Genomic DNA, 18,687 nt, shown 5'->3' with positions numbered 1-18,687 from the left:
AAACCCATAAGACTGATCAGTGTTTATAAGTGAATTAAAGCTTAAATGAAATCTGTTCATCAGATGTGACCGTCTCTCTTCAGAAGACTTGGATTGAACCCCTCAATTCATGTGGATAATTTTTTACGAGTGAAGTTTTGTACTTTCAATGGAGGGACTAAAATCTCTCAGGTTTTATTAACAAATATCTTCATTTGTGTTTCAAAGATGACCTGATGTCTTATGGGTTTGGATGGAATGATGTGAGGACGAGAAAATGTTCAGTTTTGCAAAATTTTCAGTTTTGGGTAAACTGTCCCTTTGATTTCAGTCTTTTAGTGTTGACATTTTTACTAATGGTGAAAAGATTGAAATGATCTTTGGTTTTATTGGTGCAATAAAGAATTAAAATCTTAATTTTAAGAAACATCATCTTTTGAGCTTTGATTTTATTTTTAGATAAATGTATCTATTAAATATATATTTTAATTTGCCCCTTCCTGTATTTCATAATTTTGGTCATTTTCATTCTAAATACTCTGTAAAATCCTCTAGATTATCTTCCATAAGAGATTGTGTTGTACATTGCATTAAATGTAAAAATTTGTTTAATATTGTACATGGTCATCTTCCAAATAAATAAAAAATTCTATCAGTTGCTTCTATCAGAGTGTTATCCAGTTTTCCATTTGACATTTCCATTTGAAGTCTCTGACTTATGAGCAATATACTCAAAAATGTTCCTTACTGTGACGATGAGGCCTTTTTCTTGGAAGTACTTGACCAGGGGGATGGCGTTCTGTTTGAAATTAGTCAAGCGTCGATCGATAGCTTTAGGGTTGTCATCTGGGCGACCCTGCTGCTCCGCACGCTTCTCCAAACGCTCCTTCAGACGCTGGTTAGAGCAGGCCAGAAACACCACCAGGTCTGGAGTACAAATCTACAGAGAAAAAAAAGAAGGTGAGTGTCTCCTAACTAGTAATGTCTCAATTCAAGTCGATATTGTTGGGTATAGTCACCTTCTGGTAGTCAAGATCAAAGCAACTTGTGGCTCAGTGATCTGTGAAGATGTAGCTATTAAGAACCACTCTAAGGTCACACGTCTAACTCAAGATTGCCTGGCCCCTCATATTATACTGAATGAGATTTGATGTGGACCACAGGACCACACGTCAGGTGTCTTAGCTATAACATTCACATGTGAAACCACAGGAAATGCACAGCATTTTGTAATATTGAGGATCTAGAGAAATGTCACAGTCTTATTTGATCTATTATTTTAGTTTGTAGGCTTTATTGTGTGCAACAATATTGTTCAGCTGCAAAGAAATCTGCGAGAGAAAGCAAATAATAGAGTGGGTTTCTATGGTTACGGACACAGTTAAACAATTATCAAAGACTAACAAAAAAATCTAAGATGTGTAATAACACAGCTCGTTGCGTTGGTGTTCAATATACACATATTGGTTGTTTCAACAATGCTAATGATTTTTTTTTATATGTATAAAGCTTTTTCAATTTCATTTACAGCCTCCTTTAACATGTTTAACATGTCAAAGGTCTTAATTGTATCTGCTCAAATAGCATGTCAGCTGTGCTGTTACTTCTTTGCTTGTTGTTTAACTAACTGAAAACTATGAAAAGTAAATACAATACACCAAATGTGGACTTTATCTTTTGTCTATTTGCCAAACTGGCAGCAGACCTACACTGGCATACGTGCATTAAGTGTTAACAAAATGACGACCTCAAAGAACAGGTATTTGATCTGAAATGCTCTGTCATCCTCTTAACCAGTTGCCTGCTGGAAAGCCTTTTGGGAATGTGCACTTAATTAGTCACTGGAGAGGAAAAAAAGACTACAAATGTCAGTTCATAAAAGCCTGAAAGCCTGTCACAAAACAGAAAAGCGGGCTGATTATCTCAACAGAGGCATGGCAGGCAAAATGTCATTGAAAGCTAAAACACTGAAATGATTTTTTTGCCATTTAAACTAGACTCTGTTCCTGCCATTCAATCCAAACTTATCTGAAAAAAGGATCTGGATTTACCGAAGGTCACGTGATTAGTAAAAGTCAACCAATAACTAGGGTGGAAAAACTGGCCAATAGTTTTTGAAATCAATAACAGGAACGAAAACTTTCGACTTAATCTAATATATATGGTTTCCACTAAAATATAAAGCAGTACAACTGTTTTCATTATATATAATAATACAAAACATTTTTACTAAAGTAGCATATTACACATCTGATATTAAACATTGGAGTAATGGCTGTTGAAATTTCAGCTTTGATATCACAAGAATAAGTTACATTTCAAAATATATTCATTTAGAAAACAGTTAATTTGAATTGTAATAATATTTCACAATGTTATTGGTTTACTGTATTTTTATCAAATAAATTAAGCCTTGGTGAACTAATGGACTTCTTTAAAAAAAAATACCTGTCACGATCACCAACTGAGCTTCATGAGCTCCACCTGTGGGCACTCCATCCCTGTACTTTTACCATTCACCCAGGGCTCCATTTTCCATAATCCTTTGCCCGGACTCATCTGCACTCATCATCAATTGCTATCACCTGTCTCTCATTACATTATCTCACATTAGTCTCACTATAAGAATGGCACATACACACACACACACACACTTTCACATCACTGTTGATTGTTAGTCTGTAACGTTTCCTGGTCTTCCGTGTTTCCTTGCTGTGCCTTTGTGTTTTGATCTTGGACTGTTCCTTGTTTCATGACTGTTTGCTGCCTGCCCTGACCTTTGCCTGCTCTGTGGATAACTCTTTTGGAGTACCTTGGATTACACTGTTTGCTGATACTGACCCAGCCTGTCTGACTACGTTTTATTAAATAAAGCTGCATTTGGATCCACACCTCCGTTGTCATGCCCCTTACGTTACAATACCAGTTTTGTGAACAAATCAATTTCAGAGTCAAAGAGTTAATTATAATGTAATTATGTAATTATCAAATAGAATAAATTATAATAAATTAAAAAATACTATGCTATATCAAAGCTATGTGTTCATTTTTCAGGTAAACTCGGTTTACTTTCATGGAACTTGGTAGCAGAATATCTAAGGGTGCTTTCACACCTGCCTCATTTAGTTCAGTTGAATCACACTAGAGTGTGTTGTCCCTCTTGGTACGGTTCGTTTGGGCAGGTGTGAATGCAGCAATCACACTGGGGTGCGCACCAAAAGTGGACCAAACAAGCGTACCGAGACCTCCTAGAAGAGGAGGAGCGGTTCGCTCGTGGTGAGAAAGCAATCCGACCCAACGGACCAACGAACCAAGCAGTATCATAATTCATAACGGGAAATATATTATATAAAACACAGCAGTCAGTGTCTTTTGTGAATGCGAGGGAGAATTTGTGAGAAACTGTGATTTTGTTCGTGAGAATATTTGTTATTGCAGTTGAAAACCAAAGAGCATCTCTTCATATTAAAACGTTGTGTAATTAATTGCTCTTCTCCATGCATTACAAGAATGCTGTCCGGGCGAAGCCTTGATTCCCGCTGGCTGTAACTGCATTTTATATATACATATATATAGAGCAACTTACATATATAAAACATTTTGCGTTTGCCAGGACAGCTATAAAGCCACAATAAGCCCACGGAGCGAATTTGTAAATCCATCTTACGTAGACAGGTGAACTCTGACCAATAAGAGGACAGCTTTACTCACATGTGACTTGCATAAACACAGTTTGGTATAAACTAGAGGTCGACCGATTCATCGGTTTTGGTTGATTAATCGGCACCGATAGTTGAACTATTGGTCATCGGCAAAAAGCCATGCCGATAGTTTTCCAGTTTGCAACCGTTGCTGGAGTGGCTGAGAAGGGCCCGCTGACATTATACAGTACGAGAGCGGCCTCTAGGAGGCGGAAATCACTGACAGCACGTGTTGTTTATTTTGACACGTGACACTGCGCGCTGCACAGAGCGGGAAACTCCAGACTCGCATTTAAATACAGCCGACAGAAAATCCTGTCGCGGAACAGAGCGCCATTCACATAGTTTTCTATTAAATTACATTATATTTGTCCCAAATCGTTGTGAATGTACATAATGACTTCACCCTAGGCTATAAATTATGCATTGTGCATTTATCAGCAAAACGTTTGCAGGGTTGCTGCAGGATTTTTAAGCTCAAATTTAAGACTTTTTAAGACCTTTTTTAAGACCTGCACAAATAAAATTAATACCATATGAGCAGGGTAGGGCAATGTCTATGGTAAACTGTAAAATGAATGTAAAAAGCATGATTTACAGTTCAGATAGAAGTTTTCACGAAACAAAGTTTTATAAAATTATACACTTCACATTTCAGCCTTTAAACCATTTTTTAAGAAAATGGATGAGTCAAAAGTATTAATTATATTAATTTAAACAATTATCAATAAATTATTATATGTGACCCTAGACCACAAAACCAGTCTTAAGTCGATGGGGTATATTTGTAGCAATAGCCAACAATACATTGTATGGGTCAAAATGATTGATTTTTCTTTTATGCCAAAAATCATTAGAACATTAAGTAAAGATCATGTTCCATGAAGATATTTTGTAAATTTCCTACTGTAAATATATCAAAAGTAAATTTTTGATTAGTAATATGCATTGCTAAGAACTTCATTTGGACAACTTTAAAGGCGATTTTGTCAATATTAAGATTTTTTTGCACCCTCAGATTCCAGATTTTCAAATAGTTGTACCTCGCCCAAATGTTGTCCTATCCTAACAAACCATACATCAATGGAAAGCTAATTTAGATGATGTATAAATCTATAAAAATTGACACTTAAGACTGGTTTTGTGGTCCAGGGTCACATATTAATTAAATAACATACAAACACATTTTAGTGTTTAGATTTTTATAATGAATTATCTCCTTATCGATCCACCAGTTCACATTTACAGCTCTGTGTGTTTGCAGGGTAAAAACATGGGTCGATTTTTGCATTGGTCTGAACAAAAACAACCCAATGTTCTTGCAATACTGGAGGCTGCCGTTCTAGGACTGCATAGGACCCTATTTTTTGGGACAGCACCATCTATTCCAACAGAGGAGACCTGATTCAAACATCAAACAAACAGATGCAAACAAACAGCACATCAGATGTGAAGCGCTGCAGCTAATTAACTGAAGTCTCGCACAGACACAAGTCTTCTTTCCAAGAAAACTGAATTTTAAACCAAAATATATTGAATATTGAAATAAATTAGGTTAAATATTTCAAGAGGGTTACCAACGGGTATGTTTAGAGTTAGGAGTTGGTTAGGACAATAATTAAGTGTATAGAATTAAATAACTACATAATTCCTTAAAAATAATAATATACAGAATTGAATACCAAGTGCTATAAAATAGTATAAGTCACTAATATTTAGTCATTTAGCAGATGCTTTTATCCAAAGCGACTTATAAATGAGGACAATGGAAGCAATCAAAATCAACAAAAGAGCAATATGCAAGTGCTATAACAAGTCTCATTTAGCCTAACGCAGTACATGTAGCAAGAGATTTTTTTTTTATTATATAATAAACAAAAAGAAAGCATAGAATAGAAAAAGAATAGAGCAAGCTGGTGTTAGAGGCCTTTTTTGCTTTTGTTAATTGTATAATAAATAAAAAGAAAACCGAATACAAAAAGATTAGAAAAGCTAGTGTTAGTTTTTTTTTTTTTAAATAGAATTAGAATAGAGAGAGGCGTGACGTTCTTCATTCTCTCTTACATTCTTTTTGGCTCATTAAAAATTAATCTTGCTGCCACGTTCTGGATTAATTGTAAAGGTTTGATAGAACTGGCTGGAAGACCTGACACAATACATACATGCAAAAAATAAATAAATAAAATAAAATAATTAAAAAACAAAAAAAACAAACAGCCCTATTGAACATGCAGATTCATTCTCTGCCAGCAGGAGGCGCTTTCGAACGGTTTCCCCGGTAACGCCAGAACACAAAGCAGCGCAGCACCGGACTTTAAAACGTGCAGCACTCATATTTTATTTATAGCCTTTTGAAGTTTAATCGTCACATTAAGCTGTATCGCGATTCTGGTCTGTACCCAAATTTAAGACCTCTTGAAATCATAATTAAGACAATTTAAGACTTTTTATGACCTTAAATTTGATAAAGCAAATTTAAGACCTTTTAAGACTTTTTAAGGACCCGCGGGAACCCTGGTTTGTCTTTCTGTGGCTCTAATAAAGTCTGTATGCTTCATATAGAGAGCTGTAATAGATCGCGCGTTCACTTTCCGCTTGCTCTGTGTTTTTTAAACACCGAACTGCAAACTCATTTATGTCACATTGTTCATTCTTGGAGCAAACTTATGTCCGTTTGGTGATTAAATAAATTGTTTTAGACTGCCACTTGATTTGAACACAAAGCGTCTGGTGTGCGTGCGTGTGTGTGATACCTCTGAGTTCTCCTAGACGCAGCGCTGCACTTTTGCCCGGTGTGTGACTAACTTTTTTTTTTTTTTTTAATTAGACAATTAATCAAGTGTTAAAAAATAGAAGCAAATAAAGTGTGTGAGTACCAATACAATATCCATATGTATGTAATTTTAATGCTATGGCCTTGTGTAGATATTTAAAGATGACCATCTTTAAGCATGACTGTTGAAATTAAATGGTAATACTTAACAATAAGAGTCCATTCGTAGCATTAATGAAAACTGTAGAAGTATTGTTCCTTGTTAGTGTGTTCATTTCAACATTCACTATTAACTACTAATAGGCTACATTTTTTAATTTTAAAGTTTCTTCTTTTAACATTAGCAAACTATGAAATAACTTTAATGATCAATATAGTAAATAATATTAATATTCTTATTCATTTACAAAGTATGGTTTAGTACCGTTACTGCTTTTTTTTTTAAAATAGTAAAGCACTAGCTTTCTTTCAGTATCCATTTCGAAAACTATCGGTTGATTAATCGGTATCGGCCAGTGTGGTCCAACCTAGCTATCGGTATTGGTAAAATCCACTATCGGTCGACCTCTAGTATAAACACATGCTTTGCAATGTTGCTGTGTGAAAGCGAACCGAACCAAGAAGAAAATGCAACAAATGTAACAAATTAATCCCCGTTTCGGAACACAGCAAACGATCTACAGGTCTGAAAGCACCTTAAGTTACTCTTTTCCATACAACGAAAGCTAACAACGATTTTGATTAAATCTGGAAATTAACAAAAACTTAGAATGAGAATTTTGTACAAGTGTTAAAGCAAGACGCCAGACATTTTCTGACAACCCTCAGAGGCCCAGCAGCATCTTAAATTCATGCCGTCCCACAGGAACATATCCAGCACTTTTCTATTTAGGTTGTGCTTTAGCTTTATGAAATTCTTTAGGTTGAAACATGCATGCTTTTACAAAATCCAGAACATCTCACCTTTCGCATAAAGTTCGTAAAAATATGTTGTTGTTTTTTTATAAAGAATTCACATGGTCAATGCCACAAATTTGCTTTTTGAAAAATAACCTCGAAATTGTGCACAGTGTTAAATATTTCCCATTAATTTCAAAGAGCATTACACTTCAGAAAAACCTCAGAGCCCTGCCATTTATACCTCCCCATGTGTAATACACATGACAGACTGTCAATATACCTAACCGTGATCGTAACCCTCTGAGAAATGCTTCTGTCCCGCTCTTTTCACTTATCTCTCTGTGGAATTAGCCTTTTGCTAATCTTCAAATTCTATTAATAGTGTTCTGTTTTTATCTTCTAGTTTCCACTTGTTACCACATTCATTCCAGTCAGTCATTATCATGCTGCTGTAAATTCCCTTCCTTTTTTAAATTTTGTGTTAAATACTCAGATTGAAAAGAATTATTCCCTAAGAAATTTTAGGGTGAATTAGTCCTTTAAGTATGCAGGGCTGAAGTCTTCCTAACTCATGTCAGTGCAGTTGAGAGCGTAACTATTATGCCCTCAGTCAAAGCACTGTGCTACATGCCAACTGCATTTAGAAAACGGCTTGATGAAACAACCTCAGGCTTGAAACACCACATTAGCAAAGGCCCTTTAGTGCCGAATAGAAAATAGAAAAAAGAAAAAAAACAACGCTCATGACCACAGTATTTTATTAATTTGACAGTAAAGGCCACTAAAACAACAACAAAGACAACAGAAAGACTCTGTTGTCTAAAAGAATAAGTCACTGTGATACAGCTTGTGTCCCACCCTCTAGAGCTGCCGCCTAATTGTCAATTAAACGTCAAAGAGAAGAGGCTTAGTTGACCAAATTTAAATTAGTTGGTTGGTTGCAGGAAAAAAACAAACAAAAAAAAAACCACGAGGAAGCGAAGTCACACAGTCTGTGACTGACAGATCGTTAACATGGCTGCTATATATTTATTTATTAGTTTTTATGTAATGTAGACTACAGCAGGGTTGAGCTGGTCAACTTGATGACCACCCCTGGCGGAGTACCATATACGGTAGTATAACACATGCTGTTTCAGGTGAATATTACAACACAAATTTACTACAAAACATTGTTTGTAAAAGAAATAACAGGTTAGCAATTTGTGCTGAATGAGAGAGGTACGTCAGCCCAAACATTTGTGCCATACTATATGTCTGCTTTGTATTCTGTTTTGCGATCTGGCAACCCTATTTTCCACAAAATTTACGGTATTCCATAGGTTATTTTCCTGGACATACAATATTCTGTTTCTTTTCCCAAATCTTCACTCACGTTTCACCCATTTTCTCAGTACATTATAAATGTTTCTTCCTTTCTTTCTTTACAATGCAAGTCAGTGGAGCCAAAAACAATTACATTTTTCAAAAAACTTGTTGACTTCCATTCAGAGTGGCAGGGCTGCCGACTAAAGATTTCCTAGTTGGTAAAAAAAAAAAACAACAACAGTATGTGTAAAGAGTAGTATGTTAGAATTCACAGTATGAAGCAGATGAAAAGTACCCGGATGCCCTACTACTTCCACTGTGATTCCGAAGTGTGCATCCAACACTTTTCTATCCCCTGAGGCCACAGGAGAGGATTTGTGAATGACAGTGAAGTGCCACAACTGACGCTGATAGGTCATGTGACAATGACAACATGGCAAATATAGTCTCGATTAAATTCAAACTACACATTCATATTATACAAATCATACGTTTTTAACTGTCACAAAGTTATTACTTATTTAAAAGAAGTACCCACTAAACCCAGAGATTATGCAATTTAAGATGTATACTTAAGTATATTGAAGTTTGATGTTTTGATATGATAATAAAATGTCTGCTACAAATCCATATGTTTCTGTCCATTAACCTTATTGACTAATTTTGGTTGACAATCCATAATTCCTAATAATGTACAACTGAGCAAAACCTGTCACTGGGACCCTTTCAAACTAATAACATTTAAGTACCAATATGTATACTTTAGGTACTAATATGTACCTTTAAGATACCAAAATGCACCCCTTAGGGGTAAATGCAATACAAAAGCTGCTTTTCCACCGGAATTATCTGGAACAATTTGTCCCAGGAACTTTTTTCCCCCCTAGACCTGTTGCTGTCTGTGTTTCCATTGAGGCCTAAAGTACTGTGAAAATTAGGCAAATAGTCTGGTGATGTAGGACTGCGCGTGACTGCTCCTCCCAGCCCAGGGCCGTTTCTCAATACCAAGTACGCAAATTTCGGACTTGTGTCCCCGGTAGTTGGGATGTCGCAAGTTCGACTCAAGAGTGTGAACTCCAGGGGACGAGATGACGCAAGTCTGGTAATTCTGCAAATGGAACAGCAGCGTACTTGATAACGTCAGTCAGCTCGCCTTGGCTACTGCAATTTTCCTCACTGTATTTACAATAAAATAAAATATGATATCAAATACCACTGTCTCTTTTCGTTTTCATTTAAAGGTGCTGTATGTAGGATTGACACCTAGCGGTTGAACTAGTTATTGCAGTCCAAATTCAAAATATTGGAGATGTTTTTTTTTTTTCCACCCGGCCCCTACTCCTCAGACTTGACTCACATGCAGGTTGCCAGATTGAAACCAACAGAAACGAGCGCACATGATGATGAATGAAATTAAATACGCTGTGTTTTCTGCTAACTGGCAACCCAGGGTGCCGAAATACAATTTGGCAAACTTGCAGTGGGCGGGTTTCACAAACCATAACAAACACAGACATTCCGGGCCGGAATGCACATTTTCAAAGGAGAAAGGAGAAACTGACTCTAGCATTGTTTTTCATATAAACAAGTATGTTAACTTAGCATGTTTCTTAAATATCTGCAAACATATTATGGTATTTTTATGCTTTAGTAGAGTCAAAATCCTACATACAGCACCTTTAAGCATTTAGCCGCAGAAATGTAGTTCAGGGAACGTACATCCATTACAATGTAACAAAATATTATATCAAACAGCATTGCCTCTTTTTATTTTCATTTTAATACAGTTTTAAATATATAAATGTATATATAAAGTTATGAAACATTTTGTGCTCAGCCAAAACGATATGACCTGGAACAAATAATAGATTCATGAGACCAAAGACTGCCCATTAGATTTACCCTAAATTAATTATATCCATGTTTAACCACTACATCAGACATCAGAGCCAGCAGCAAATGTCAGAAGGACTAAGCCAAGTTGAGGCTGCTCTTGGTGGGATACATGAGCACCGAACGCCCAGTGATCGCCTGGAGCTCACGTCTCTGAAATCGGCGAAGCACATTTTCAAATACATGCTGTCTTTATAAATAAACCACAGACTTGACTTTTAAACAACTATATTCACGCCTGAAATACCCTTAAAACTACATTTCATGACACAAAAACAGTAATATTTAGAAAATTATGCGAATATGGTAGTTGAAATATAATGCTGGGTGAACTCAACCAACCAGCATGCTCAGCGCCCCTGAAAGTTCCGGACCTTTGAAAAAGTACTACCTCGCGAGCAAGGACTTTCTGAGGGTAAATTTTTACCCAGAACTTTATTTAGATCCTGGTTCTCATGGGGGAAACACGCTGAGTACCGGCCCAAAGTGCCTAGTTCCTGGGGAAAGTTCCTGCGGTGGAAACAGGCTTAAAGGTGTATTGCTCCAGTGACAGATTCTGTATACCTTTTTCTTAGCATATGACAGAGTAAATCAAATTTCAAAATAAATAAGCATGGTAAGTTGAACAGTACTTTTTACTTAAAAAAAAAAAATCAATAAATACATAAATGAAAAAATGAAAATGAGTACTTTTCCTGGAGTAATATGTTATTAGGATATCTGTACTTTTACTCAAGTACTTGAATCATGTACTTTGTCTCCCAACTGAGGGTGAGTAAATAATGATGACAGAATTGTCATTTTTGTATGAAGTATCCATATGATATATGACTGAACTCTACTGTACTGCTCTACACATAAGTGACCACAAAACCAGTCCTAAGGGGAAATTGAGATTTATACATCATCTGAAAGCTGAATAAATAAGCTTTCTATTGATGTATGGTTAGGATAGGACAATATTTGGCTGAGATACAACTATTTGAAAATCTGGAATCTGAGGGTGAGAAAATCGCCTTTAAAGTGGTCTAGTTCTTAGCAATGTATATTACTAATCAACAATTAAGTTTTGATACATTTATGGTAGGAAATTTACAAAATATCTTCATGGAACATGATCTTTACTTAATATCCTAATAATTTCTGGCATAGAAGAAAAATCTATCATTTTGACCTATACAAAGTATTGTTGGCTATTGCTACAAATATACAAATCTACATAAATGTTATTTATGACTGGTTTTGTGGTCCAGGGTCACATATATGGATTTTGCTGAGTCAGCTCAAGCTACCTCCTCCAAAGGACTGACATACTGGAATAATATTTAGCTGACATTTGAACAGGCTGGGGAGACTGTGTCTCTCGGCTTTGCTCGCAGAGGAGGTATTTGGTAATCCTGTAATGATCGCTGTTAAAGCTGTGGTCTGATCCCCTCTCGTTCTGCACTCGTCTCATAATTGGGTTTTAAATCCCTTCATTGCTGCTGCCCATCTCTATTCTGTGAGAGTCAAAGCTAATTCAGTTACTGAGGTTAGTTGTGGTGACACTGTTATTGGTTGCCTGGTCACCGAACACAGTCACACAACACACAGTCTAGGGTCTGTTCAAACCTTGTTCCATCCCCCAAACACACAGACAATAAACAAGACTCACTGTTATTCATATCATCTCCTGCATTGGTAAATGTGTTGTCGTCTTCATTGTAGTGTTTTCATTAAATCCAAGCTGATCCCATACCCTCCATGTTAGTTCTATGAGTATTCCTCAAAGATTTTTGCCATATTTTTTTTCTTTCACTTTTTGTACTTTTTAATGTCTTTAGAGGAGTGGTGCATGCAAATTACAATATTTGAATTAATGTGAAGTTATTTTGTGATGTATGCTTGGCAGGGGTAGTTTAGGAGAAAATCTTAAAAATAATGGCTGTCAGTCCTAAATTTAGGAGTATTAAAGAGTATTTCACAAAGTGTTTTAGTGCTAAAACTAGCTCCTAAATATGTGAAACGTTAGGAGTAGTGAAGAGGACTCCAAAGTCACTAAGACCAAGCCACAAATTATCCTAAAAAGCCTGTTGCTGGTGTCCTGATGATTTGTGCTACCCTGTCAAATTTTGCTACCTCCCATTAAAACAGATGGTAGCATAATTCGATCATGAAAAATGCTACCTATCAGATTTTGCTTCCAGCATGATATTAATAAGGTGAGAGGCTTTGTTAACATGTTAACACCTACCCCAACCTTAAACCTACCCTTACAGTATTAAAATACAGTGTTGGTAGCATAATCCGATAGGTAGCATTATTTGTTAGAACACCGGCAATCTGCCTCAGAACGTAAACATTTCAGAAACATTTGATGATAATGAGCTTTTAAAAAGATATCACCTTTGGTTTTGGAGGTTATCCCAACTCCAGATTTTCCTTTGATTATATCCTTGTTTTCATTAACCAATTGAGCCAGAGGTAACAGTGATTCGTTTGCATGTCTTACTATCTGCCGTGATAATTCCACTCTGTTAATTAAAAGGCTGTTTATATGCATATTCACTAACTGTATAGCAGCACACATTTAAGATTCTGAAACTTAGCTGATCATATACTTGTTTAATTAGTGACACTTAGCCTGCATTTTAAAATCTTTATTTGAATATGGCAACATAATATTGCGCTCTACAATATTTCTATGAATAAATCTCTGACAGAGACTATCAGCCAATCACTGTGTGCATAGTTAGTAAGCATGCTAACATCATCCATAGCAACAAGGTCAACCCTTACTCTTAGCTTAAGACTTCTCTCTTTTCCTTAGTAAAAGTTGGTCTCAGCAGCTTTGTGAATAAGTTTTAAGAGAAAACTCTTAGCTAAAATCTTTTACTGCTATTTAGAAGAACTCTTAAGTGGTGAGATAAAATGTTTTGTGAATACGGGCCCAAGTTTGTGGTTCCCTATCGAAAGGTAACTCCAATTGCGTCGTCATTGACTACCGCTTTTGGGGATACTCCTGTTTACTCTGTTACTGAAGCCAGATTGGCCCTGCACGAATCGGACGGGCACGACGAGTGCGTCGCATGTCTGGGTGTTGCCCGTGCAGAGGCTTCACAAATAGTGTGTAAGTCAAGGAAAATGACACTAACCATATATACCATAGAGGGTTACAGAACTTTTCTGCCTGATTTGACTATTAAAAAAAATTATATTGAATGGTGTAACACACAGTAATGTATGAAGTGGACTCTTTCATATTCAAGTGGCTTTGAATAAAAAGTAACTTATAATGTGAAGTACATGTTTAGCCTAATAAAACATGAGTGATGAGGAAAGCCGAAAGATTGTGCTGAATGCCGGCTGCTGTGCTGGCCGACTGTCTTCGCAGAAGGTCTGCGAGCTGCAGGCTGGGATTTTTTTTCCTGGCACGCCTTCACTCATAAATCCTCTCAGTGACTGTGCTGGCACCTCCGGAAAAGGCGGAGGTAGAGAGAATAAGGATGCACACAGGGGAATCAGTGCCTGAATCTGGGTTGCTATTAAACTGTGACAGCCAGTAAACTAATTAATGCAACAGTAAAACCAGCCATCATTGAACATTTACTTTTGTAATATACAGGAAAATCATTTTTTTCCATTAAGGGGTGATATTTGCCCATTTAAATTGATTTCCAGGAGTATTTTTATTCTAACCTTACAAAATGCATGCATTTATTGAATTGAGTCAATACATGAAATTACAATAATAAGACACTACAGCACATAATACCAGCACATAATTTAAATGAATGTTTACAAAATTATAATTATCTATAATAAATTTGACCACAAAGCATAATAGTTTGGACAGCACCTGAGTTAAATATATGAGTGTCACAGCAAAGGGTCTGAATACATTCAGTTTTTCTTTTTTAATAAATCTGCAAAAATGTCAACAATTCTGTGTTTTTCTGTCAATATGGGCTGCTGTGTGTACATTAATGAGGAAAAAAAAAGAACTTAAATGATTTTAGCAAATGGCTGCAATATAACAAAGAGTGAAAAATTTAAGGGGGTCTGAATACTTTCTGTACCCACTGTATTATTAGCGCTGTCAATAGATTAAAAAAGTTAATCGCGTTAATCACAGTCGTGGACTGTGATTAATCATGATTAAATCACAAATTTAAAATACTAGGATTTACCTGTAAATGTGTTGAAAAAGAAATGCATGACAAACTAGTTTAAGGAAACAGAACCTTTCACACTTCCACAGGTATGAGACATAATCCTTATTATTCTTTTATCATTATTCTTTTGTTTTTATTCAGCCATTATCAGCCTTTATACTGGCAATAAAACTTTTACCAAGCCACATCGCTTCAATCTCAGTATACATTTACCCAACTATTATCAAAAGTATTTCTAAATAAATACAACAAAACATTTCTTGCGACCTTACGTGAAGTATTATGACAAAATGCATTATGAAGAAGAATTGGACCTGTTCTGCAGCTGCATTAGAGCTAATATTAGCATCATGCTACATAAGACAATTTATGAGATTAATAGTGCACTTTTACTCAGAACTCACTTCAAACCACCATTGAGTGTTTATAATAACTTCCTTTTGCGATCACATGTGGAATTTGGTCGTTTACTGTTGTTAAAATATGCTATTCAAAGCCTTTTATATCGCTGCACAAATTAGCATTTCAGATGTACACATTCAGCTAAAAAAAAAAAAAATCACATACAGACCATATCTATCGTAATCGTGTGTTTATTATCTTATATAATTTCTTATATTTATTTCTGCTGTGTAAAAGCCTTAACATGTGCTCTGCTGAAACTCACGTTGTTTGTGATGTTACCGCCTCTCCGTTCTTAAGTTGCCAGAGATACATTCCAAATATAATACACATTAGTAAAAGGATCTATTTTAATTATTATTTGTCTATATACACATTGGGCGGCCGCAGTACATTATAAAAGTAGCCCAAAAAACTGCAAACAACGTCTCTGTGATTTTTCCCGCGACTGTATTTTCAAAATAGACCACTTGTGCTGTTACCCTGGCAACACTGGTTCGCTGTTCCCTCATCACACAATAATAGATAACCTTCCACACTGCGATGACGGGAAGAAGTTGAATATTTTGATACTTGAATAAAAACAATGAGAGCCATGAGAGCATCCGTTCTGTAGTTGGTACTGTGCTCCACCCTTTGGTGTGTAAAAAATGTAAAAGGGCATGGAAATCGAGCAATGGATGATGAAATGTACAGCCTATTACAATAAAAAGCCTATTACAATTATGAAATTTGACAATATTTTTGGTGAGTTTATAATGTAATAAATTTCTCAAAATGTAATAATTGTTATTACATTATGAGCTCAAGATTTTAATTAGTTTTGAGAAAATTTTTACATTATGAACAATAATAATGTCATACTTATTACATTACGTGCAGTTTTTACATTATGTGCAGTTATTACATTATGAGTTGCTACAGTACTGCCCTTCGGAAGCAACAGAAGATACTTGCATGTTTCCCGGAAGACAAATTAAGTACAATTTACCTTGATCTTCAAATTCAAAAAGTTCTCTTATATGCTCTTAATGCATTGTGTTCCCTTCTGGAGCATCAATAAATGTTTGAACCTTTTTTAATAGTTATGTTTGAGTCCCTCAATTGTCCTCAGTGTCAAAAGATGGATCTCAAAATCATACAGTCACTGCTGGAAAGGGTTCAAATATGCTAAAGATGCTGGAAAAGTGAAGAATCTGCAGGACAAGGAGGATTTTTCTGAAGAACAGAGCTCAGTTTAACTGTTCAGAACAAACAAGGGACTCAATAAACAACCATCACAAAACAAAAACAGTCGTAGATCATCCAGGTAACCCCACACACTGGCACACAGTATTAAGAACCAAGGGTTGCCAAACATTTGAATGGGGTTATTTTAATCATTTCAGCTATTTTTTTGTCTTGTGGACTAAATGTAAACATATTTTATGTAAAATATCTTACTCAGGACAGTACTAAATAAAAAATAAGATGCATTTTGTATGAACTCTCTTATTTTGTTAAAATTACTCACAGATTCTGCAAGGGGTTCACAAACTTTCTAGCTGCACTATATACAGTGGGGCAAAAAAGTATTTAGTCAGCCACCAATTGTGCAAGTTCTCCCACTTAAAAAGATGAGAGAGGCCTGTAATTTTCATCATAGGTATACCTCAACTATGAGAGACAAAATGAGAAAAAAAAAATCCAGAAAATCACATTGTAGGATTTTTAAAGAATTAATTGGTAAATTCCTCGGTAAAATAAGTATTTGGTCACCTACAAACAAGCAAGATTTCTGGCTCTCACAGACCTGTAACTTCTTCTTTAAGAGGCTCCTCTGTCCTCCACTCGTTACCTGTATTAATGGCATCTGTTTGAACTCGTTATCAGTATAAAAGACACCTGTCCACAACCTCAAACAGTCCAACTCCAAACTCCACCATGGCCAAGACCAAAGAGCTGTCAAAGGACACCAGAAACAAAATTGTAGACCTGCACCAGGCTGTGAAGACTGAATCTGCAATAGGTAAGCAGCTTGGTGTGAAGAAATCAACTGTGGGAGCAATTATTAGAAAATGGAAGACATACAAGACCACTGATAATCTCCCTCGATCTGGGGCTCCACGCAAGATCTCACCCGTGGGGTCAAAATGATCACAAGAACTGTGAGCAAAATCCCAGAACCACACGGGGACCTAGTGAATGACCTGCAGAGAGCTGGGACCAAAGTAACAAAGGCCTCAAATCCTGCAGTGCCAGGCGTGTCCCCTGCTTAAGCCAGTACATGTCCGGGCCCGTCTGAAGTTTGCTAGAGAGCATTTGGATGATCCAGAAGAGGATTGGGAGAATGTCATATGGTCAGATGAAACCAAAATAGAACTTTTTGGTAAAAACTCAACTTGTCGTGTTTGGAGGAGAAAGAATGCTGAGTTGCATCCAAAGAACACCATACCTACTGTGAAGCATGGGGTGGAAACATCATGCTTTGGGGCTGTTTTTCTGCAAAGGGACCAGGATGACTGATCCGTGTAAACGAAAGAATGAATGGGGCCATGTATCGTGAGATTTTGAGTGAAAACCTCCTTCCATCAGCAAGGGCATTGAAGATGAAACGTGGCTGGGTCTTTCAGCATGACAATGATCCCAAACACACCGCCCGGGCAATGAAGGAGTGGCTTCATAAGAAGCATTTCAAGGTCCTGGAGTGGCCTAGCCAGTCTCCAGATCTCAACCCCATCGAAAATCTTTGGAGGGAGTTGAAAGTCCGTGTTGCCCAGCGACAGCCCCAAAACATTACTGCTCTAGAGGAGATCTGCATGGAGGAATGGGCCAAAATACCAGCAACAGTGTGTGAAAACCTCGTGAAGACTTACAGAAAACGTTTGACCTCTGTCATTGCCAACAAAGGGTATATAACAAAGTATTGAGATGAAATTTTGTTATTGACCAAATACTTATTTTCCACCATAATTTGCAAATAAATTCTTTAAAAATCCTACAATGTGATTTTCTGGATTTTTTCTCATTTTGTCTCTCATAGTTGAGGTATACCTATGATGAAAATTACAGGCCTCTCTCATCTTTTTAAGTGGGAGAACTTGCACAATTGGTGGCTGACTAAATACTTTTTGCCCCACTGTGTATGTATATATATATATATATATATATATATATATATATATATATATATATGACCCTGGAGCACAAAACCAGTCTTAAGTCGCTGGGGTATATTTGTAGCAACAGCCAAAAATACATTGTATGTGTCAAAATTATATTTGTTTCTTTTATGCCAAAAATCATTAGGATATTAAGGATAGGATAATATAAGTCATGTTAAGTCATGTTCCATGAAGATATTTTGTAAATTTCTTACCGTAAATATATCAAAACTTCATTTTTGATTAGTCATATGCATTGCTAAGAACTTCATTTGGACAACTTTAAAGGTGATTTTCTCAATATTTAGATTTTTTTGCTCCCTCAGATTACAGATTTTCAAATAGTTGTATCTCGGCCAAATATTGTCCTATCCTAACAAACCATACATCAATGGAAAGCTTATTTATTCAGATGATGTATAAATCTCAATTTC

General features: G+C 36.2%; 1 protein-coding gene across 2 annotated transcripts in view; it reads right to left on the bottom strand.

Annotated features, from left to right (window-relative positions):
• ak5 (adenylate kinase 5) overlaps positions 1-18,687 on the bottom strand; it is a 119,855-nt gene that overhangs the window by 73,896 nt on the left and 27,272 nt on the right. For both annotated transcript variants that reach the window (XM_058798909.1, XM_058798906.1), the window contains exon 6: positions 728-919. In XM_058798909.1, the coding sequence (XP_058654892.1) occupies positions 728-919 (192 nt within the window). The remainder of the gene's footprint in view (positions 1-727; positions 920-18,687) is intronic.

The sequence above is a fragment of the Onychostoma macrolepis genome, chromosome 02, assembly GCF_012432095.1.
Source record: "Onychostoma macrolepis isolate SWU-2019 chromosome 02, ASM1243209v1, whole genome shotgun sequence".
Classification (NCBI taxonomy): domain Eukaryota; kingdom Metazoa; phylum Chordata; class Actinopteri; order Cypriniformes; family Cyprinidae; genus Onychostoma; species Onychostoma macrolepis.
The sequence above is the reverse complement of the archived record's forward strand: the minus strand, read 5'-3'. Positions and strand labels throughout refer to the sequence as shown.